Source organism: Salvelinus sp. IW2-2015, linkage group LG26, assembly GCF_002910315.2.
Source record: "Salvelinus sp. IW2-2015 linkage group LG26, ASM291031v2, whole genome shotgun sequence".
Taxonomy (NCBI): domain Eukaryota; kingdom Metazoa; phylum Chordata; class Actinopteri; order Salmoniformes; family Salmonidae; genus Salvelinus; species Salvelinus sp. IW2-2015.
The window spans coordinates 21,808,815-21,833,507 of NC_036866.1; the positions used below are offsets into that span (position 1 = coordinate 21,808,815).

At 41.7% G+C, this 24,693-nt stretch overlaps 2 protein-coding genes across 2 annotated transcripts in view; one reads left to right on the forward strand and one right to left on the reverse strand.

The window, feature by feature from the left end:
- The window catches only part of hydin (HYDIN axonemal central pair apparatus protein), a 73,975-nt gene extending 57,943 nt beyond the window's left edge, over window positions 1-16,032 (reverse strand). Inside the window, exons 1-7 of the mRNA XM_023972079.2 lie at window positions 15,833-16,032; window positions 13,726-13,910; window positions 13,261-13,386; window positions 10,866-10,985; window positions 6,539-6,673; window positions 5,492-5,691; window positions 5,257-5,381 (exon numbers count right to left, since the gene is read on the reverse strand). Of these exons, the coding sequence (XP_023827847.2) occupies window positions 5,257-5,381; window positions 5,492-5,691; window positions 6,539-6,673; window positions 10,866-10,985; window positions 13,261-13,386; window positions 13,726-13,860 (841 nt within the window). The 5' untranslated portion in view covers window positions 13,861-13,910; window positions 15,833-16,032. The remainder of the gene's footprint in view (window positions 1-5,256; window positions 5,382-5,491; window positions 5,692-6,538; window positions 6,674-10,865; window positions 10,986-13,260; window positions 13,387-13,725; window positions 13,911-15,832) is intronic.
- A 2,309-nt stretch (window positions 16,033-18,341) lies between these two features.
- pnp6 (purine nucleoside phosphorylase 6) lies at window positions 18,342-23,023 on the forward strand. The gene is made up of 6 exons (XM_023972130.2): window positions 18,342-18,469; window positions 20,057-20,226; window positions 20,614-20,717; window positions 21,510-21,685; window positions 21,898-22,088; window positions 22,202-23,023. The coding sequence occupies exons 1-6, from the start codon at window positions 18,441-18,443 to the stop codon at window positions 22,396-22,398; spliced, it is 867 nt and encodes a 288-aa protein (XP_023827898.1). The 5' UTR covers window positions 18,342-18,440; the 3' UTR covers window positions 22,399-23,023.
- The last annotated feature ends 1,670 nt before the right edge of the window (window positions 23,024-24,693 follow it).

The window sequence follows — 24,693 nt, forward strand, 5'->3', positions numbered from 1 at the left end:
TTACCCACATCGTAGTTTCTCTCTGCTGGTGAAAGACGACAAGAGTAGAAGGCGCAGGGATGGAGTTTACCGTCAGTGGAGCTACGCTGGGACAGGATGGCGCCCACCCCCACATCAGACGCGTCCACCTCAACAACAAACTGACGGGAAGTGTCAGGTTGAGAGAGAATCGGGGCGTTGGTGAATCGGCTCTTCAAGTCCAGAAATACTCGGTCTGCCTCAGGAGTCCAACAGAAATCTCTGGTGCAAGACGTCAGGGCAGTTAAAGGGGCGGCCACCCGGCTGTAATCACGGATAAACCTCCGATATAAGTTCGCAAACCCCAGGAATCTCTGGAGCTGCAATCTCGTACCGGGCTGGGCCCAATCCCGAACCGCCCGAACCTTCTCTTGGTCCATCTTGATCTCTCCCCTGGAGATGATGTACCCGAGGAAGGACGTAGTGTGGGCGTGAAAATCACACTGTTCAGCCTTCACGAACAGGCGGTTCTCCAATAACCGCTGCAGGACCTGCTTGACATGCTGGACGTGGCTAGAAAGCTCCCTCGAGAAGATGAGGATATCATCCAGTTAAACGAACACAAAAATACCAATCATATCTCTCAGCACGTCATTCACCATACTTTGGAACACAGCAGGAGCGTTGGTCAGTCCAAACGGCATCACCTGGTACTCGAAATGTCCCATAGGTGTATTGAACCCAGTCAACCACTCGTCCCCCTCTCTGATCCGAACCAAATGATAAGCATTGCGTAGGTCACGCTTCGTAAACACCGTAGCACCCTGTAAAGAGTCGAAAGCAGAGCTCATCAAGGGCAGGGGATACTTGTTTTTGACCGTAATATCATTCAACCCCCGATAATCAATACACGGTCGAAGAGAGCCATCCTTCTTGCTCACAAAAAAGAATCCTGCTCCCAGGGGTGATGACGAGGGGCGAATGAGACCTGCAGCTAGAGACTCCTTGATGTAGGTCTCCAAGGCTTCACGCTCTGGTCGAGAGATACTGTATAACCGTCCCTTGGGAAAGGCAGCTCCAGGGAACAGATTAATCGCACAGTCATAAGGTCGGTGGGGAGGAAGTGACAGAGCCTTCTGCTTACTGAATACTTCACCCAAATCGTGATATGTTTCTGGAACCAGGGACAAATCAGGGGGAGCAGACTCACTGACCTGACTGGGAACAGCATGAGAACAGGCAGTCCTAAGGCAGTTAGCATGACACTCAATGCTCCAACTAGTTACCTTACCCGTCACCCAATCAAACGAGGGATTGTGTTCTCTCAGCCAGGGGTAACCAAGAACCAGAGGAACATGGGGCGAAGGCAGAATGAAGAAAGAGATAACCTCTGAATGATTCCCCGACAACAACATCTTAACCGGTTCAGTCCTCATAGTGATCCGTGCCAGACTACTGCCGTTCAGAGTGGTTGCTTCAATGGCTTCCGGCAATTGCTCCTTGGAAAGCCCCAGCTGTTCCACCAAGTCGGCATCAATAAAACTGCCATCGGCACCTGAATCGATAAAAGCGTTCATCGCTAAACTCTGATTCTTATTCATGAGGGTCGCAGGAAAACGGGGTCTGACAGGGTTCTTGGGAGGTTGAAACTGGCTCGCTAAAAGTCCTCCCAAAACTAGCGAGCCGGGCAGTTTAATGGGCGCTGAGGACAAGCGGAGATGTAATGTCCCGAGCTACCACAGTAGAGGCAGCTGTTGGTCTCACGTCTACGTTGGCGCTCCTCCTTAGTTAACCCGTGTCGCCCCACTTGCATGGGTTCAGGATCTGGCGGCAAGACACCTCCACTAATCCCGTGTGGGGAATAATGATCAACACGTTCTGGTCCACTTCCTGACCCGAATGGTAACCGAGTTGCTGATTGATTGGACGGGCCCCACTGCTTCTCCCTCCTTCTCTCTCGGACTCTATTATCCACCCGAATAGATAATGTGACCAAACTTTCTAGGTCACTAGGCTCTGGATAGGAGATCAGCTCGTCCTTGAGTTGCTCCGACAACCCCTGGTAAAAAGCCGCTTGTTGTGACTCCTCATTCCAACCACTCTCCACAGCCAATGTCCTGAATTCGATCACAAAGTCTGCCACACTGCGAGCTCCTTGGCGAAGAGAGAACAAATGTTAGGCTGCGTCCTTACCTCGGACTGGATGGTCAAAAAGCTTTCTCATCTCTGCCGTGAACTCCTGGTATGACGCCATGCAGGTGTCCTGTCGTTCCCAAACGGCTGAAGCCCATTCCAGAGCTCTACCACGCAGCAGTTCAATAACAAAAGCTATCCTAGCCTTCTCTGTGGCATAAGAGTATGGCTGCAGATCAAAAACTAAACCACACTGCATAAGAAATGAACGGCATCTTCCCAAATCCCCTTCGTACTTATCAGGCGTCGGAACCTTGGGCTCACGGAAGGAAACCGCTCCAGAAGCGGCAGGTGAGAGGGGTGAAACAGGTGGTGGATGACCCGCCGGCAAACTGAGCTGATCCTGGATACTCGTCAAGCTAGCAGAGAAGTTCCGGACTGAAAACGCTATCTCCTGTAGCGCCGTGTTGTGTTGTCCCAATATCTTCTCCTGCTGGGTAATGGCATGGCAAACGGAGTCCCAGGTCCGCTGGTTCATCCTTGGCCGGATCGTTCTGTCACGATTCTCTAAAGTAAACAGAAGACCACAGACCAGGACAAGGAGAGTAAGACGAAGGTGAGTATTTATTTACAAGTTTAAATGTAGTGATAGAAAAATCCAAGTAGCGGAGCGGGCAGCGGAGGTGAGTTGATGGAATTGAGTAAGCAGATCCAAGGAAGTAACTGAAGTCACCGACGACCAGGTAGGGTGGGATGAGTGTTCCGGGTGAATGATGTTCATGGCTAACGATCCGGCAGGAATGGATGTCAGGTCAGAGCTTATGCAGTGGAGGGCGTTGATGATCAGGACCAGGTGTGCAGATAGCTGATGGGATACAGGTGCGGGTAATCAGAGATCTCCCAACTAGCTACGTCGCCCGGCAACCAGACAGGGTGCGTTCCAGGACACCGGAAAAACACTCCAGGACAGAACACAGGCAAAAACAGACTCAGGAAGCGGGATTCGTGACAGTCCTAGATGAAGGCTACTAAAGGGCAAATTAATAAATCAATAGATGGATTGATTAGAATAGAATAGATGGACACTGTATATACAGTAGAATCACTGCTTAACCACCCCTGCAAAAATTTTACCATGTTTGAAATTACATGTTCATGGGTCAAAAATGTACAGTACTACTTGACAAGATACTCATGATTTGCTGCGTTCACTGGTTCCAGAGGGTAACCTCCAGAGCAGCTTCATCTGAAGCATACATGAGAAGGAGACAGGGAAAGGTGCTGAATTAAAAATGATACAACCCTGATGGGCCTACAGTGGTCTTTTTAGAGTAGAGCACATTATAAAATGTTAATGCTGCTGCCCTTCACTAGACCTGTGTGTGTATGCAGTGAGACAGCAGACCACCAAGCACCACCTGAGCCAAACACACACACATGCGTTTACACGCGCACAAACACGCATGCACGCAGGGATGCACACGCACGCACGCAGGGATGCACACACACGCACACACACAAGCACACAGATAAACATGCACACACACACACACACTCACTCAAGTACTCCTCTGGCTCTTAATTGGTTTACTGTATCTCACACAGATATAGTTCTCCATCACATTGCAAATTCACCTTTTATCAACTTTCAATTCTACCWAAGGCTTGTCAAAATAATTAAGTGATAAAGGGGGACTACTCTAAATCCTCCATCAAATCTGGATTTCACCACATCATAAAAACACTTTTATCAATCTTTAACACTGCAATCACCTTGGAATCCTATAAGGTCCCTTTGCCAGCACTACCCATTATCACAATCACAAACATGGGACAGTTTAAGATCTTGAATTGAGCCAAAAATAATTGCACATCCGCTTACATTCCAGCTGGAAAAGAAAACATATTGGGGTTTCCAATGGAGTTCTATCAATATCTCAAACCATCAGCTGGTATAATCACACAAACAAAACAAGACAGATGTGTCTCCAGGGGCTGTCCATTCTAACAGGGCTGACCACACTGCTATAGGCAACAGATAACACCAGCACACCCAGCCATCCACACGCATACATCTGTTAATAGGATATATGCTAATTCGGGTGTTTTCCCTATACGCTAGGTGCAACCTGTGTGAAAGAGCAGAGATTAAAGACTGTGAATAAATGCCCCTGAAATGATTAACACTGTTTTACCATTCCTGCTGCTGGGTCATTACGAAGGGGATATTTTATTATTGTGTTCACAGTGAATGTATGGTAAACAGATTCATCCTTTTAGTTCCACCCCATTTGATGTAGTTGATTATCTTATGCAAAAAAAATTATGTAATGTGAGTGTGTGTATGCATCTGTTTCTATGAAGTACCTTACTGGTGTAGAGCAAGTACTTGTGTGCTAGCGTAATGCAAAGTGAGTGGGTCTATCGGTGGGGACTCTGGGGAGACATGTACACTGAGTGTACAAAACATTAAGATCACCTGCTCTTTRCATGACATAGACTGACCAGGTGAAGCCAGGTGAATGCTACAATCCCTTATTGATGTCACTTGTTAAATCCACTTCAATCAGTGTAAATGAAGGGGAGGAGACAGGTTAAAGAAGGATTTTGAAGCCTTGAGACAATTGAGACATGGATTGTGTAAGTGTCKKWTTCAGAGGGTGAATGGGCAAGACAAAASATTAGTGCCTTTGAACAGGGTATGGTAGTAGGTGCCAGGCGCACCGGTTTGTCAAGAACTGCAACGCTGATGGGTTTTTCATGCTCAACAGTATCCCGTGTTTATCAAGAAACGTCCACCACCCATAGGACATCCAGCCATCTTGACACAACTGTGGGAAGCATTGGAGTCAACATGGGCCAGCATCCCTGTGGAACGCTTTCGCCACCTTGTAGAGTCCATTTCCCAACTAATTGAGGCTGTTCTGAGGGCAAAYGGGGAGTGTGCAACTCAATATTAGTAAAGTGTTCCTAATGTTTTGTACACTGAGGGTATATTGTATATGGTTTATTCTTTGTGGGGAGAATTTTGGATGTAGATGATTGTAGAGTATAGATGCATGTGTAACATCTGTATAATGGTGACCATAAAGCTCCAAGGATACTGAATCTTGTCTAGCCAGACCTGTGCGGTGTAGCTGCTGCTTTATAGTAATGGTCTTGCACCTGTATGGTAGTGAAGCAGCAGATCCTGGCTGTGGTCTCCTGCAGTCTTGGGTAGAAAGTCAACTGTCACCTGCATGCTCTCTCCAACTCCAATAGTTCCAAGAGGGGGCTCCACTGAAAAAGGGCTTGACAGAACAAAGGCATGGACAGGTAGAAATGGTTGGTTTAGCATGGAGTACTTGGGCTAGAACAGACTAGAGGCTAGAACAGACTCCTATCATAGATCATCTCTCACCTGTGTGTGCTTAGCTGAAACTTGGCCTCACAGTTGCCAATGTTGCGCACCAGCAGGGTCTTCTGTGAGGAGCACTTCACAGGGCACAGAGAAAAGTGCAGGTGGTCAGGGAAGTCTAGGATGGCCCGCGCCCCAATTGCCCGGATAGGAACCTGAAACCTCTCCCTCTCTGTCACACAGATGAGCCTGTGGATGTAGTCCTGGGAGACGGGGGAAGAGAGGTTACTTTATGAAGTTCACAAGGACAGGACAGCACAGAGGTAGACTTCAGATTCAACTTTGATCAGTTTCTTATTGGATTCTGTCTCATGTGGTGCATGAAGGACATGTCCTGATCAACAATGTCTTGGAACTATAACACATGCATAACCAAAGGTTCACTGCTGCTCCAAATGTTCACATCTTGTCAAGTATGTTGTTTTTTCGGGGGTCTGTCATCCAAACAGTCCTCATCTCTCCCTATTGTCTCCATACAGATGAGTTGGCTCCAGGCCTGATTATGTTGCCAAGGGCCCTGAATCTCTCTAACAACTGCACTCTGTATTAATGTGCAAGCAGAGCAAAGCAGATTACCAGGCCATATTAGAGCCTGGAGAATGGCAGCTAATGGAGTGAGAGTAGGCTGTGGTGGAAACATTCCCTGTCATGCCCATGCTCATCAAAGCACACTCTCTGATAGAATTACAGTGCAGAGGCACATTAACAAGGAATATGAGCTTTGACATTGATGTTTCACCGTGTTGTCATTACTGAAGAGGAAAACCTGAAGCATTGAAATCTTTCCTTCAGACCAAGGGTAATGAATGAGACTGGTTTCATAACTAGGCCTACATTTCTMTCAGTAATGTTCAGAACATAAGAAAGCTGTTTTCTTTTGGAATCAGAAAGAGGAAATTTCATGAACAGATTGAATAAAGTTGGAAACATTTGTTTGCTTTGATCCATAGCATTAAAAGAAAACGTAATAGTGTATTGCACTTTACAGTGTTCCAACTGTTTGTTAAGTGTGTTGCTATATCATTTTTATTTTATTTGTGTTGACAGTACCTTGTTCTCCTGAGGTGTAAAGAGGACACTGAATGTGGACGCCATCCCTGGGGCCACTTTGCTACATACATCCACTGGACTGACCACTTTAAAATACAGAGAGTCTCCCTCCACCACCTTCACCAGCCGTGGGATCTAAAGATCAGAAAGACACACACACACACACACAAACACACACACATATGCACATGCATGCACGCACATACACGCGCACACACGGAGAAATAGAGAGAGAAACAAAGAGAGAGACAAAGAGAGAGAAAAGAGAGAGAAAGAAAAAGAAAGAGAGAAAGAGAGAGGGACATAATGACTAACTCTCCACTTTGACTTTGCAACATCCCTACTCCCTACTCTCCTAAGCCCCAAAAGAAGCTCAAAGACAAGAAACATATTTAAGAAAAATAACTGCAAGAAGAACATAAGAAATTATATTCCTTTCCTCTGTTWAAAAAATATATATATTTCAACATGCTGGTGGCAGTTTGGCAGACCATACTAAGGTACAGAACTGTGTTCATTTTGGCAGCCATTTTAGATTTAGTTTTAGTCTCAGTCACATTTTAGTCATTTCATCCTTCTTAGTTTTAGTTATTATCAGTCGACTTAAACTCAGGACAATTTTAGTGTAGTTTTAGTCACAGTCATTTTTGTCAAATATTCATCAGCGCATTTTTTTCCCATTAAATKATTTACTTGTAACTTCCATCATGTGCACATTAAGATAGCCTTGTCCAAAGAGGCCTACTATCCCCTCATATAGCTGGCACATTGCTATTGTGGCAGATTGGAACCAATGCTAGCCATGACTTACCATAGGCTACAAAGCCTTGGCAACAGGTTAAACCATTTAAGCATACAGCTCTTTTCTCCCAATCATAACCTTGGGGTGGGGGTAAATAACAGTGACTCGCATTTGCCGACCGCAAGAGCGGCAACACAGATGAATAACAGCACACATGGGAAAATGGAGCATGTGATGTGATCAAAGCGAAAATAGCCAACATGAAAGTAAGAGAGTAAACATTATAGTTTTTAGTTGAGGTTAGTTACAATTAAAGTGTCCTGGTTCGCTGGCTGTGCATCAGTTCAAAATATTTACGAGTGACTGAAGTGACTGCCCGGGAGCTGTGTGACTGAAAAGCCGTTAATTCTGCCAATGAGAGGATTGCATTAAATATTCTGCAAAGACATGAATGCTTATGATTGGACAAAAAATATTAATGTCTAATTGAATGTCCATTAGTCTCATGTGGAATTCTCGTCTCGTCACATTTTCATCAACTAAAATGAAAACGAATTTGTTACTAAAGTTATTGTGTTTTTATGGCATCTCGTCTCGCTATCTTTATTAGTTTTCGTGAGGAAAAATAGGTTGTTGACAAATATTTTTCATCATAGTTATTGTTGACAAAATTAACACTGGAACAAAACAGTATGTCACCAAATGCATCAACGTAAAAGTGCACTTGTTTAACTTCTGTTTGATATAAAAATCAGCCAAATGCAATACATCCTAAAAAAGAGTTTGTGGTTTGGACAGGCATGCAACATAGTATATTTAGAAATTCAGGATTTAAATGACCAATAAATAAAAGGAATTGTGGCTTTGACTCTACTGCCAATAACTTTTTCTAGGCCTATCTATTTGCCATCAACATGGGACTGCAGTGAGGAGGTGAGACATTTGACTACAAAGCTAAATCTTTCATATATTTTCTCCTTGCATTTTAAATCCAACGACTGTATGCATTACAGCTTCAATGTGGTCATGAATAAATTGAATAAAGAGGTTGTTTTTCCAGGGAATTAATATACATACTTATTACAGTATGTGTCTCTCTACCACACTATCTCACTACTACCCCCACCCTACCCCATCTCCCTGAAAGGTAAATGGTTGGGAGAAAATATGTAGGTTGTAGACTACCAAATCAGTTGACACTATATAATCCTTTCATCACAATGCTTTTTGTTCAAACTATAAAAAATTGCCTAATTAAAAAACACATAATGTAGTTACTAATGATTTTCGCTGTTCTGAAAGGATGAAACCGGTAGAAATAGTTGGCATTTCAAAGGATGAGTGTAGGGGAAAGAGAGGTATGTTATTGTGTGAGGAATATTGCGAATGCACTGTAGCCTATAAAAAAAGGGGTAATAATGCACTGTAGCCTATAAGAAAAAGGGTAATAATGCACTGTAGCCTATAAAAAAAGGGGTAATAATGCACTGTAGCCTATAAGAAAATGGGTAATAATGCACTGTAGCCTATAAGAAAAAGGGAATAAATGCATGTAGCCCTAGAAATATTCATGAGCTATAAAAAAGCGGTAATAATGCTGTGCCAAAGATATGCACTGTAAGCCTATAGAAAAAAGGTAAAATGCACTACCTTATAGAAAAGGGTAATAAACTGCTTAGAAGGTAACACTGTAGCCTATAGAATAAGGGTAATAATGCCTGACTAGCCTATAAAAAAAGGGTAATAATGCACTGTAGCCTATAAGAAAAAAGGTAATAATATGCACTGTAGCCTATAAAAAAAAGGGTAATAATGCACTGTAGCCTATAAGAAAAATGGGTAATAATGCACTGTAGCCTAATAAAAAAGGCGGTAATAATGCACTGTAGCCATAAAGAAAAAGTACAATAAATGCACTGCTAGCCTATAAGAAAAGGGTAATAATTGCACTGTAGCCTATAAGAAAAAGGTAATAATGCACTAGCCATAAGAAAATAATGGCGTATAATGCCACTGTAGCCTATAACAAAGGGGAATAATGCACTGTAGCCTATAGAAAAAGGGTAATAATGCCACGGTGATAGCCTATAAGAAAAAGGGTAATAATGCAGTAGCCTATAAGAAAAAAGGTAATAATGCACTGTAGCCTTAAGAAAAAGGGTAATAATGCACTGTAAGCCTTATAATAAGAAAAGGTAAATAATGCACTGTAGCTATAAGTAAAAAGGTAATAAGCACTGATAGCATAAGAAAATGGGTAATAATGCACTGTAGCCTATAAGAAAAAGGGTAATAATGCACTGTAGCCTATAAGAAAAAGGGTAATAATGCACTGTAGCCTATAAGGAAAATGGTAATAATGCACTGTAGCCTATAAGAAAAAGGGTAATAATGCACTGTAGCCTATAAGAAAAATGGTAATAATGCACTGTAGCCTATAAGGAAAAGGGTAAGAATGCACAATGCACATAGCTGGGCCAGAGATTTTATTATGTTGGGAATTACTATTGCATTACATAGTAAAATTACTGTACCTCTGTGACTTCCACAATGCATTATCAACATGTGAAAGATGAGTCATAACGTCATCGTTGATCAATGGTAACATAACTGAGTGTAACGGCTGTCGTAGTCGTTCTCCTCCTCAGACGAGGAGGAGCATGGATCGGACCAAGATGCGGATTGGTAAGTATTCATATTTTAATGGGAAAACAACAAACACTACAAAATACAACAACCAACAAACGTGACTAACCTGAAACAGTCCTGTGTGGCCCAAACACTGACACAGGAACAACCACCCACGACAAACAAAGTGAAAACACCTACCTTAATATGATTCTCAATCAGAGGAGATGAAAACRACCTGCCTCTAATTGAGAACCATATCAGGTACCCAAAACCAACATAGAAACAGAAAACATAGACTGCCCACCCAAACTCACGTCCTGACCAACTAACACATACAAAAACTAACAGAAAACAGGTCAGGAACGTGACACTGAGAGGCAAGTTAAAAGCATATCAATCATTGTAGCGTTGTAAAAAGATTGTTATGCCTTTTCATGTGTCGCAAACAGAAATTCTCCAGATTTCATGCACAGTACCCTTACACCTTTTAATAATGGACTGACAGTTACATTTGGATAATTCTTCTAAATCCTAGGTAGGTTATGCATTAAATGTATAGGCTACGCCTAACAATATATTTCCTTGACTTATCTCTGACGCCATGAGAGGGTTTTAGGGGAGACATATTTTCTAACTGTAATCGAGCCCATTTAAATGATAGATCCATGCATGATTCAGCCCTTTCATCAACAGCCCTTTCATTAATTACAGTTTATTGAGTGTTTGCTGTGGAGCACTTTTTAATGGAGAATCCAATCACATATTGGTGTGGCACATATGGGGTTGTAACTAATAACGTATGCTGTACAATTATCACTGGGAAGTCAGATGGATCAAGCAAATCTCCAGAACTATCCACTCTCCACATGGCTGCTCGCTCAGCCAGGTATTGGCAATCTAATGTCCACATCAACCTTCCACGCTTCCCTGGTACCCAAACCCGCCCTGCCCTACCTTGTCATTGTTACGGAGAATCAGTGAAATCTCAAAGGTCTCTGAGGGCGTATAATTCTGGAACACAATCTCCGAAGGGTATGGCTGGAACATGGCCTGGTCCACATCAATGGTAGAGAACTGAGAACAGCACAGAGGAAAATTTTAAAAGCCAGTATTCTTAGGGTAGGAACAATAACATACTTTTTTGAGCAAGCCACATTGTGCCTTTAGTAACACACATATTACAAAATAATATTCCATAATAATTGTAGACAATTGTAATTGTTTAAGTCACATTAGATGACCTCTACTACTACAGTAGGAGGTCACATCAGACAACGCTGACTAAGGGAAGGCTGCTTACAGGCCTGGTTCATAAACTTAATATCAATTATGTCAAAATGACCTTCATCTCATAATGATGATGCATTCTGTATTCTGCAACTGTGGAAATTTATTCCACACAATCGGCCAGCTTGTAAGTGAAAAAGAGAATGCCTTGATTTGAACCTCCTTCATCCTATTTGACTTAATTTTGTATACAATTTCAGAAGATGGGCTCTGATTTAAGGACAAGCTGGTTGGAAAATAATTATATTAGCTAACAGTATTACAGATGCAAGAAAACGCTGGAGGAAGAAAGGGGCAAAGAGAGAGAGAGAGAGAGAGAGAGAGAGGTGCAGAGAGCAGATGCTTTATAAGATGAGAAAATGTGTACTTCTTTCACATTCCTACAGTAAATTAAATGATTTACCTTTATAATCAATCCAATTAAATCCAGTTTATGTTCCAAGGGAGGAAGAGTGGGTGGATGCACAGTCCTATTTACAGATGCACGTTCAATGAATAAGATGAAGTGACATAAAGCCCTACCAGGGCCCTTTTGATGGTGTAAAGGCTGAGCAATAATATTATGTTTTAACCATAGGCTTCCAACATCAATCAGGTTGAGATGGGTGACCTAGGATCTGATTAGATGTTTTCTTGCGGTTTGACAATCGACACAAGTTTTTGGCCTGTGCATTATCAGTATTATCTACAAATAAATGATTCTCCAAGCCAACAAAAACAGCTAAGTGGTAATACTGCATCCTAAGTGATCATAAAGAAAGCTTGACTTTGAGTTTATAGTGCAGGGATCATGAACTGTGTTTTAAACTATTTCACCTGTGTTTTATATTAAAAGTCAACCGTGTTTTTTTCCTTCAATCGAGTGATTGTGGCGTGCAACTATGGTTTTCCTTCACAGAAAATACAATCGAGTGATCGTGGCGTGCAACTATGGTTTTCCTTCACAGAAWWMACATTAGTGCAACACATTCGACAGAAAATAGCTTCATTTCATCAGATGGTAACAGAAGTGCAATGCTATTCGTCTAGCAGCCACACAAGTAAATGAGCTTACAATGAAAAAGCAAGGTATTTTTTGCAAAAACAATGCATGGCCATCATATTTCTAATGTTTATCTTAGAATGAATGTAGCCAGCTACATTTCCTAATGTTTTGCTGAAAGTTAATCTTGCACGAAAAGTACAGGAGAAAAGTAGCTACACATCTGCTCATAATGAATTCTCATCAGAGTGGAAAAGTCCTACTGAAGCACAAAATTAACGTTGGTCTGATGACGAGCAGAAATTACAATAAGAAGCATTTTAGATCTGCGTTTACAAAACGTTCTTCTTTTACCCCTTTTTCTCCCCAATTGGTAGTTACAATCTTGTCTCATCGCTGCAACTCCCATACGGACTCGTGAGAGCCGAAGGTCGAGAGCCGTGCGTCCTCCGAAACACAACCCAACCAAGCCGCACTGCTTCTTGACACAATGCCCACTTAACCCAGAAGCCATCCACACCAATGTGTCGGAGGAAACACGGTACACCTGGCGACTGTGTCAGTGTGCACTGCGCCCGGCCCGCCACAGGAGTCACTAGTGCACGATGGGACAAGGACATCCCTGCCGGCCAAACCCTCCCCTAACCCGGATGACGATGGGCCAATTGTGCGCCGCCCCATGGGTCTCCCGGTCGCGACAGAGTCTGGACTCGAACCCAGAATCTCTAGTGGCACAGATAGCACTGTGATTCAGTGCCTTAGACCACTGCGCCACTCGGGAGGCCAGCAAGATATTTCTTATGCGTTTTATATATTTTGTTCTATGAGAAAAACTCAATTCTGCATTAACGTGACCCCTGAGCCCAAACATATATAATATTAGACTAAAACATAATAATTTCAAACCTTGCTTACAATTGTATACAATCACATATACTGTATCTTTCTAGTATGCGTGGGAATACTTTGGAAATGTATTTATTTTTGCTCAGAAAACTTGTAAAATCACCCGCGGGCCAAACTCGGCCTGCAGGCCGCTAGTTGGGAAATCCTGTTGTAGTGCATTTGCATAGACTTTACCTTCTGGTGAGTGGTCTCACTCATGTCTATCAGCTCTAGAATGCGTGGTGGGTGCATCTCATGTGTATTTGCCAGCCGCTCCGCTGTAGATTGAGACATCTCTTGTGCAAAAGCAGATGGTGTCAGCTACATTGAGAAAGGGAATTCAATGAACAGAATCCATGAGTGATCATTGAATAAAAATGTCCATCCTTGACCACAGACATATTCCTGGAATGTTATTATTCTCCCCTTTTAGAATAGGCCAACTCAAACACATATTCTGCTTAATTTCCCCCACAATAACATCTCTCCATCAGTTAGTTCATCAATAGGTAAACATAGAACTGCACTCATTTCAAGGTTAGAGACACATTTTTTATTTTACTTGAAATATAAATGAATAATGAAGTAGGAGGATATATTCAATAATAGCTGCAAGTTATGTGTATATTGAAAACATACACTCCATATGAATGTACTCACTTTTTTAGGCCTATCCTCTCTTCTAACTAGTTTGGGATTCCTGGGTGCCACCACTTTGCTCTTGAATCCCTCTGGTATTTTCAGAGGCAGGCTTGGCAGAGCCGCATGGGATGCCTGAACCTTGGAGGTGGGCATTGCAAAYTTGGAGCTTTCTTTGTTTAGTTAATTTGAGGATACAGCGGATCCTGTTGAATATGAATACAGTATATTCATTTATTTAGAAAACAACAAGACAGACTCACTAAGAGTCTTTATTCTAGTAGGTACACTACCCTTCAAAAGTTTGGGGTCACTTAGTAATGTCCTTGTTTTTGAAAGAAAAGCTAATTTATTTGTCCATTAAAATAACATAAAATTGATCAGAAATACAGTGTAGACATTGTTAATGTTGTAAATGACTATTGTAGCTAAAAACGGCAGATTTTTAATAGAATATCTACATAGGAGTACAGAGGCCCATTATCAGCAACCATCAATCCTGTGTTCCAATGGCACGTTGTGTTAGGTAATCCAAGTTTATCATGTAAAAGGCTAATTGATCATTAGAAAACCCTTTTGCAGTTATGTTAGCACAGCTGAAAACTGTTGTTCTGATTAAAGAAGCAATATAACTTGCCTTCTTTAGACTAGTTGAGTATCTGGAGCATCGGCATTTGTGGGTTCGATTACAGGCTCAAAATGGCCAGAAACAAATACCTTTTTTCTGAAACAACGCTGTGTTCTTTAGACTAGTTGAATATCTGGAGCATCGGCATTTGTGGGTTCAATTAGAGGCTCAAAAGGGCCAGAAACAAAGACCTTTCTTCGTACAACGCTGTGTACTACTTCCTTCACAGAACAGCGCAAACTGGCTCTAAGCAGAATAGAAAGAGGAGTGGGAGGCCCCGGTGCACAACTGAGCAAGAGGACAAGTACATTAGAGTGTCTAGTTTGAGAAACAGACCTCTCACAAGTCCTCAACTGGCAGGTTCATTAAATAGTACCCGCGAAACACCAGTCTCAACATCAACAGTGAAGATGCTGGCCTTCTAGGCACAGTTCCTCTGTCCAGTGTCTGTGTTCTTTTGCCCATCTTAATCTTTTTTTTGTATTGGCCAGTCTGAGATATGGCTTTTTCTTTGCAACTCTGCCTAGAAGGCCAGCATCCTGGAGTCGCCTCTTCACTGTTGACGTTGAGACTGGTGTTTTACGGGTAATATTTAATGAAGCTGCCAGTTGAGGACTTGTGAGGCGTCTGTTGCCGGGGCCGGAAACGGGCGCCAACGGGTGCGGGCACTGAAGCGGGGGATTCGCCCAGGGCGCCATTTAAGCTAGAACCGCCACATACACTTGAAACAAATCGCCAAACCAAAAGATCAGTGAAATGTAGGCTAAACTGACAACGGAGTGAAGAGCAGAAATCTCAACTAGCAAGCAAGTCGCAGCAATGAAGAACGCGAAAGGTGGAGAATTCTGGCAGGGGGAGATTTTCGGCACAACACCTGGATGTCTCGTATCCTACTTATATCAGTACACTCGTAACAATTTAAGCATTACGAAACTTCTATTCCATCAAATAAACCTCAAGTAACTTAGCAAATAAGCCATTCATTTTTTGTTGACCAAATTCACCACTCTCTCATTAATCGCCATACAAAAAACGAWTTCCTTGTGGGCGAAAAAACGAAACCTGCTTGAATGAGAGATTTCCCGTGGAAATTTTCTTCCTCTCWGACTGAAGTTACGTTACTTGGCAAGTCTGGTGGTAAACAGTGCTCTAAAGTAATTTATTTCGTGTTTTGGATAAATTACAGCCTGTTCGCACAGATAACAGTTCTTCASCACTGTAGCTAGAATCGTCTTTACTGTGGCTGAGTAACTTATTATTATTGGTAACGAAGGTATATTTAATCCATCCAAATGTGTCAATATTTCGTCTGGCGTTCAAATCTGCAAACAGTACAATAACGTTATACTAGCAACCAACTAACGTTAGCAACTAGCTAACGTTAACTATAAACTTCAATAKATGTGTCTACATTATCAAGCCAGTTCAAACATTTTATATTCAGTTCTAGGTTCTTTATATTCCTAATAACCAGACATTGTCATTTGTTTTGAAACTTACAGAATAGTCACCAATAGTTGTCCCTCTCTTTCTCTCCTTTTAGTTTGTAGCGCATTTAGCCGTTACCATGGCACCGACTCTACGGGCGTGCTGGTTCCTTCTCATTGGTCACGTGTCCAAAGCGGGAATAAAAGAGTTGGTGTTCGTGGAGCCAACATCAGAAACAATGTATCCAAATGGACCTCTGAGACGACCCAACCCCCCACCCATACTCTGATATTAGAGTGACCAGTCTTCTATCTAGCCTATGTAGCCCATTAAGTAAATAACTGAATTCAATAGATATGATCAAAGTTAATAATTCTAATTGGGTATCAAGATGACAAATGTTAGATTTATCTAACGAGGCTTAATTAGTAGGCTATGCATGCATTCCTTTCTGAGCACTCAAACTACAAGTGAAACAGTTTGGAAGTCTTGTTAGACTATATGTATGCTACATTTGGGGTATTAATCTATKAATTGTGGTGCCAGCATATTTGTAATGTTTGCTATCAAAAACACAGAGGATGTTTTATGTTTCTTTAACAGTTATTTGATCCCAGTAGACATATGCATGAGTATGCACTAGGTAGTAGAATGTGTGAAAGATAATGAATAATAGAGTAGCAGACTATTTTGTCCTGAAGACCCTGATACCAGGGGATTTCTCTCAAAAAACACATGCCTATTCTTCATCACCAAAAAATTTCAGTATGTGTCCAGGCCTAACTCCCTATGCCACATTCATTGATAATATATCATATGTCAGGTTGAGTTAGAACATTACAACTGTGTAGGGGCTTGACTTCAGCAAAAGTGGCCTAATAAATTAATAATACACAATGTTTTTTAATAGAAATAGCTAATTTCTCCCTATTTCAATTCAGTAGTAGTAGTTCTAAAATTCTTCTTCTCATTTACAAAAAACTCTCATGAAGTCACCTCATTTCTACTAACTCAGTTGGTTCCCACCAAGTTCCCATAGAAGGCCTTCAACTTTCCATTTTAGTGACCTGTAAATTGTTTTCATTAATCTCAATGTGTCTTGCAGAGGTTGAAAAGGTAGTTTATTTAATTGTTATTGTTTCACAATACAATATAATCTTGGAGAGATTTACCAGATTACACAATTCATTCATGTCGAAAGAGGCARGCAGCATGTACAAGAAATTGTAACTATTTGTTAATGTAATTTAATTTTACAAACTGTAATTTACTGTAATCCCAAAGCTACTATAGTGCATTCCCTGTGTATCACATCTACACACCCTCATTGGAAGTCTGACCAGAAAGCTTCAGTTTTATTTGAGATGTCTGGTATTTCAGAGGCGGCCTTTGCACAAGGGATGACAGGAGAGGAGGGAATCCCACTGTGGGGGATGGGGTGTCTCACAGGGAAAGTACAAATAGAACAAGGATGACAGGAGGGAAATTTGCTTTCCGTTTAATGCGTACAAATCCTATTAGTTTGATCCTTTTACAAATATGCCTAGCTCTGCTTGCCCACATATTGATTTTGTAGCGTTTTGTAAATCTTGTTCCTCGAATGGTGACTGTTTAGAGGTTCCTAGAGGTTCATCACACTATTATACACCAGCTACTATGTGCKCTCTGCTTAAGCTCTGTCATTGGATTTTCCACTTAAGAACTGTGAAAACATTTGCGTAGTCCTTATGTGTGTAATAGTTAAAAGGGTGGAAAACCTGACAGAAAAAAACTTCAGTTTTTCTTTTTTCAACCATGTTCCACTTTATCCCTTTCATCTTCCTGTAGTTAGCAATTCTGCAGTTTTTTAAACTGGTTTTCCAGATACGCCTCTACGGTAGAAAGTAGGCACTACATAAAACTAAGGGATATTGTCTGGAGAACAGAAGAACCAGACAAGGCAGTGCCATGTCTTAAATATCACCAGAGAAGCCCCTCTGAGGCTCCAACAACTAATCCACAGGGGGGGGGGGGGGCAAGGCCAAGAATTACCTTGAAGTAGCCTGCAAATTGCAATCTTTCTCAATGTAGTCCTACACAACCAGGCAAAATTCAACCAGAACCTGACATCTAACCACACTTTTTGCATTTCACATGAGTCAGAGCAGGCTCTTTGAGCACATGGAGACATTCAAAAGAGTGGGGATATTTTTATTTTTGGGATTTCCCCCCAGCCCAACACATCAACAAAATGATTGTTGACTAATTGAGGTCTCTGCTCTGAGTGTTATCCAAACTATTAACGTGGGTATTTCCAGTGTGAGAGCGTGGCTTCAGGTAGACAAAAGTTCCCCTTCGTGCACCTTCACTGTCAGTAAATCATTGTTTTGTGGTTAAGCTTTAATGTAGAGTTATCTATTATTTGTTCTGCTTTAGTCATAGGATCCTTTCAGTTCCCTATGTTGTCAACGGCTGGCCCGCTGTCAGTGTCAGTCCTCAAGGTTTATTGCGCGGGTCAGTGAGCGTCCCAGACAATTGGATTAGAACAACGAGCCCTTTCAAAGGAACCACAAGTCCAACGACTCCTCCTCCGTCACGCCACCCTCCCATCACTGACCTTGTCCTACGATTACCGTTTGTCGCTAAACGTTGTGGCTGACGAACAAACCATTTCTACTGTAGCTTTACCTCATCATCAGAAATGAACAATTTATCCTCAAACCAATGCAGGTAAGATAACATATTGGTGTATATCGAAGTAAAACGAAGTGAACGGTTGTCCTCCTGATAGGCTACACAGTAGAGCCTATAATAATTCAGCGGCAGATACTAATCCATTTGTCTGTGTCGAGGGTTGGAAGCGCACAGTAACACATGAATGTTCTGCCAAAATGCCAGTTTCAGTCAGTAAAATCGTCATATCGTAGGTTACAATGTGTCGGTGGATTAGGATACATGAAATAGGCATATTTTCACATATGGCAAGAGATTATCGTGGCTATATTTGATAGATACCAATACATATTGTTGATTTACATATCGAAAATGTATATTGTTTATAAGGTTAACAAAATGTAAGCTTTTTATCTCCCTATCCTTTTAGTAACTAGGCTGCCTACATCCTCATACGTAGGTACACGTTAGCGTGGGCAGCACTTAAAGAAACATGCTTCCTTTTCATGCAAACCCTATGCAAAATTAATTCAAGCATTGAAAGTAGCCCTAGCTTTTGCCAGCTCATTTGGAACGAAAGGGACTCGCCGTTGTCTGTCAATAAATACAAAATGAGTGGCCATTGTTCGTGTTCATTGTGCGCCTGGTTCAGTAGGAGTGTGCAGTCGCGCGGCTCTGTGGACCATCCTGAATGGAATACGCTGATCCCGCAGCAGCACCACGGACAGCTCCGCACTGCGCTGCCACTGAATCATCCAATCCTGCTGTTTATTTCACTTGCTCACTGAGCCTTTGTAGCTCCCACCGTTTTACTACAGCGAGCGGAAGGTTGAATTGACACTATTTTCCGTTTTAAATCCAGCTTTATTATGAAGCATATACAACCCATAAAACATGGCCTGCCGATATAAAAGTTTATGGTGACTGAAGGTTTATTGCTAACATCGAATATGGGGATGATATATATATATGTTTTTACTAGCAGAACTCAAACTGCCTTCTGCAACTAATGTTTGTTAGAGTGAACTCTAGTCAAGTGATCTAATTGGGTTTATGGTAACTTATAAAAGCTGTGTAAGCCTGCTTTTAAATTACAGGACTTGCAATCAATCATTCACCCGATGAGTTTGCCCGACAACAATGATGTGTCTCAAATGAAGTCGATGTGCTTGTAGAGTTTGAATGTGTAGAAGTTAATTACATTTAGTTGAACTCACGATTCAATTTAATTCAATTAGATAAACTCTCTCTTTCTCACACACACACACACACACACAACCAAGAGAGGGGGTTACAGGGTGTGTTGTGTCTGTGATTCTGTTGTTACCAGCTGTAGGAGCTGCTAAGATACTTTTGAAGATCACCCTTCTGTAATTGACAGGTTGGGCTCATAAACTAAGAAAAGTTCCTATTGGTTGTGTTCAGATGAAAGGTATATAGTAACCTATCTCTGCTGAAACACAGATTATCTTTGATGATTTAAATTAACGGCAGGATTGTGGGTTCGATTCCTGTGACCACCCATATGTAAAAATATATGCACAAATGAATGTAAGTCGCGTTGGATAGAAGCTTCTGCTTAATGGCATATATTATTATTATATTACACTGAATAGCATGCACTTACTATGTTTCTTTCCTCAGTTACAAATATGAGGATTACAGGGAAACAGCTGATTGGTTGCTGTCCCACACTGAGCAGAGGCCTAAAGTAGCCATCATCTGTGGCTCTGGCCTGGGTGGCCTGGCTGACCTGCTGGACAACAAGACTGTGTTTCCCTACAAGGACATCCCATGCTTCCCCAACAGCACAGGTCAGACAATATCCTTATCCTGTACTGTCCCACCTGAAAATGTACAGCATCATGCTGTCTTCAGTTTGTACATGCATCATTACATCATCCTGTAGACATTACATACTATCTTACAGTGTTATGCTTATTGAACACTTGACCAAAGCTCAATAAACGTTATAATGATCATTGATAACTTATGCATTTAATAATTTAATGTTAGATAAGAAATGTTTAGGTGGATGTTTTGAAAGTTGAAGTAAGAACACCAGTCCTTCACTGTGACCCAGAACCAGACCGTAACCCGATGGTGGCTGCTGCTTCCTGTCCTTGGGACCTGACTGAAATATTTACATTCAGTAATTCTATAAAAATGCTCCTCCTTTCTTTCTTGTTGCACCACTGCAGTACAAGGACATACCAGTCAGCTGGTCTTTGGGGAGCTGCAGGGGAAGCAGTGTGTCTGCATGCAGGGCCGCTTCCACTTCTACGAAGGCTACAACATTGCCACAGTGAGCTCCACTCTCTCCACCCACCAGAGCCATATCCTCATTACATTGGATTCATATTTAATGAATGTTGTGGAAGTGTATTGAAATGCTTGTATATCCCATGGTAAACCTGACACCTGTTTTATGGGATGATATTTATTTTTAAATGCAGCTACTATATTCTTTCAAATGAGTAGTGAGGATACTCAATGATACTTCACCAGTTTGCACTTTTATGAAGAACATAAGTTCCATAATGTTAGAATAACACAGTTAGTGTCTTGAGTTAGCTTTTAACCTCTGTAAAAGTAGCATACCAGGCAATTTGGGTTAACCTTTGACAGTGTGAGTTGAATTTTAATCTTAAATCTTTGGACACAATATAATCTGCACCCTGACATGATAAGACATGCACTCTACACACACCTACACATGGATGTTGTATTGTAAATATGTGATAGTGGAGTAGTAGCCTGAGGGAACACACTACATGTATTGGGTAAAGTGTTGTGAAATGTAATGTCATATAATATTTTAAATTGTATTTCTGACAATGTCGTTGGACCCCAGGAAGAGGAGCAGCTGCCGTGGCAGCAGCTAATGGGGATCCTTAATAAATACAAATACAAATACTGTACGAACTACGCATTGACTAAAAAAGGTTTTATTGACTTTATTTTGTGAAAATAATTATAGTGAATATAGTGAAAATTATTATAGTCTAGTCACCTAGCAATAAGGAAAACAGTGCAGGCTTGCTATTTAAAAAATGTAGTACTGAGGATGTGATCTCTAGTTCCTCTTTCTCTCTAGGTGACATACCCAGTGCGAGTGTTCTTCCTGCTCGGGGTTGAGACCCTGATTGTCACTAATGCTGCTGGGGGGCTGAACCCCAACTTTAAAGTGGGTGACATCATGCTGATCAAGGATCACATCAACATGCCAGGCTTTGCAGGCCAGAACCCACTGTGTGGTCACAACGATGAAAGGTGAGCCTTCCATCACTCCTAGTTAGAATAGCAGTCTCTTGATCTTTGGAAGGAAGGGTCATGTTGCACGTTCCTGCTGTCTGAGAAGCCTGATTACTGGCATTTTATTACAGTAAAGGGCATGGTTATTATCCTTGTGGACTTCTTGGATTGTTCCTTWACCTGACATTGAGGGCCTCCGATATGACACAGGACTTTATGTATCTCTTCAGGTTTGGWGTCCGTTTTCCCTGCATGTCGGACGCCTATGACAAAGACCTTTCTATACTGGCCAAAGAGACTGCTGAGGAGCAGGGCTGTTCCTCCTTTATCCAGCAAGGCGTGTACTGCATGCTGGCAGGTCCTAACTTTGAGACCATCGCAGAGTGCAGAGCTCTCCAGAAACTAGGCGCAGATGCTGTGGGTTAGTATGGTTCATTGGGCTTTATCAATGCCCTGAAATCTTTCAATAGATGTCKATTTTTTCAACAGAACTCTAGTGCTTGTCTTTTTTTTCACCCTCTCTGTGCTCTGTAGGTATGAGTACAGTCCCTGAGGTGGTGGTGGCTCGTCACTGTGGTCTCCGTGTCTTTGGCCTGTCTCTCATCACCAACAAGGTGGTCACAGACTACGACAGCCAGGAGAAGGCCAACCATGAGGAGGTACTGGAGACCACAGGAATGCGCACTCAGGACCTACAGAGGCTGATCAGTAACCTTCTGGCTAAGATGTAGATCAGCCCCAGTCTGTCTGTGTTAACTGCCCAGTGATATAGCTACTGTAAGGTGATGTTATACAGAAAGCACAGATGCATATATTCTAGAGAAATAGCTAGCAGACAGATCATTGCAATCATATGATATACGTTATTTGAAGGGAACGCTAGATAGCTTAAAATGATGTCTTATTTGTTTACATTTCTCAGCACAGAGGCTAATGCTAGTATTGCTACTTCAGTTTGATTTGACATTTTATAGGCTGGGATTTGTCTTCATCGTGTAATCTCTAAACTGAAGCACTGTAAAGAGGCCTACTAACCAAACTCACCTCTTCAAAAAGGGGTTGTCCATATGGCTATAAAAGTAATGTAATGACCAAGAAAAAAAGATAGGAGATAGTACAGACTTGAAAATAATATATTCCTTTGAATTAAAACAAAACTGAAAATGCATCACACTAAATTGTAAGATATGTAGCCTTCATGTACATTAATGTATTGCAGTTATTAAGTACAAATTAATCTCATGGTCAATGTGAACATGGGATCAGTTATTAAGTACAAATCAATGGTCTGTATATCACGTGGACCAACAATCATTGTGTTGTCGCTCATTAGTAATGATTAACAATGTATATTTCTTCCTTGGTAGCCTTATTATTCTACATTTCTAGAATCCGACTGCTCCTTGATGGAGAGATCGCCAAAACTCATCATGGTTATAAGAATAATCAAATTTATCAGAGTGATGAAAAGTAAAACATTTTTAAAAACCTCCAACATACACTGAGTATACCAAACATTAGGAACATCTTCCTAGTATTGAGTCGTTTAAAGCGTTCCACAGGGATGCTGGCCCATGTTGACTCCAATGCTTTCCACAGTTGTGTCTAGTTGGCTGGATGTCCTTTGGGTGGTGGATCATTCTTTATACACATGGGAAACTGTTGAGCGTGAAAAACTCATCAGCCTTACAGTTCTTGACACAAACCGGTGCGCCTGTCACCTACTACCATACCCCGCTCAAAGGCACTTAAATCTTTTGTCTTGCCCATTCACCCTCTGAATGGCACACATACACAATCCATGTCTCAGTTGTCTCAAGGCTTAAAAATCCTTCTTTAACCTGTCTCCTCCCCTTCATCTACACTGATTGATGTGGATTTAACAAGTAACATCAATAAGGGATCGTAACTTTCACCTGGATTCACCTGGTCATTCTATGTCATGGAAAGAGCAGGTGTCCTTAATGTTTTGTACACTCAGTGTATATTGGGGGCCAGTTATTTTCGTAGTCATAAAAAGAAGACTGTTGATGTCAGATGTTTTTCAAAGTTGAGGAGTAGTAATGTACTGTATGTAGGAGATTAACTTCTTTACTTTAATTTCAGTTGTCCTAAAATTGAATGTATTTTCACATAATATACTGTTTTAAAATAAAACCTGCAAATTACACTTCTAAAATTGTCTACTGTTATTGTTAGAGTCACATGCAGTATAGGCAAAACAATACTGAGCACCTTGGGTAGGAGGTTGTGTGTGTGTGTGTGTGCTTGCGTGAGTGTGTTTGTGCAGGAGCAATGTTAGTGTGAGATTACAGGTAGTGAAAATACTTTGAATGGAATGGTTAATTACCTCTTGTTTATGTTCATATTGACTCATGAGCAATATGGGAAGAGAACAGAGTCCAGTCTTTTAACGTGTTTCATAGAGCAGTACATTTATGTTATGCTTTGTTTTAAAAGGGCATGTGGGCCTCCCGAGTGGCGCTGTGCCACTAGAGATTCTGGGTTCGAGTCCAGGCTCTGTCGAAGACCGGCCACGACCGGGAGACCAATGGGGCAGGGCGCACAATTGGCCCAGCGTCGTCCGGGTTAGGGGAGGGTTTGGCCGGCAGGGATGTCTTGACACATTGGTGCAGTTGGCTTACGGGTTAAGCGGGCATTGTGTCAAGAAGCAGTGCAGCTTGGTTGGGTTGTGTTTCGGAGGACGCACGGCTCTCGAGCTTCGCCTCTCCCAAGTCCGTACGGGAGTTGCAGTGATGAGACAAGACTGTAACTACCAATTGGGGAAATATAAAAGGGCAAGTGAGATGATTATCATCAATAATGTTGATCAATAAAAAGAAGGAATCTGATGAAATTAGAGAAAAAGACAAGGGGGATACGCCCCCACGCAACATCCCTCCTCCCCATCCCTATCAGTATTTTGAAAGACCTGGGTCACAGCACTGTATACATACAGTTGAAGTTGAAAGTTTACATAAACTGAGTTTAAATGAATTTGGCTAAGGTGTATCACAATTCCTGAC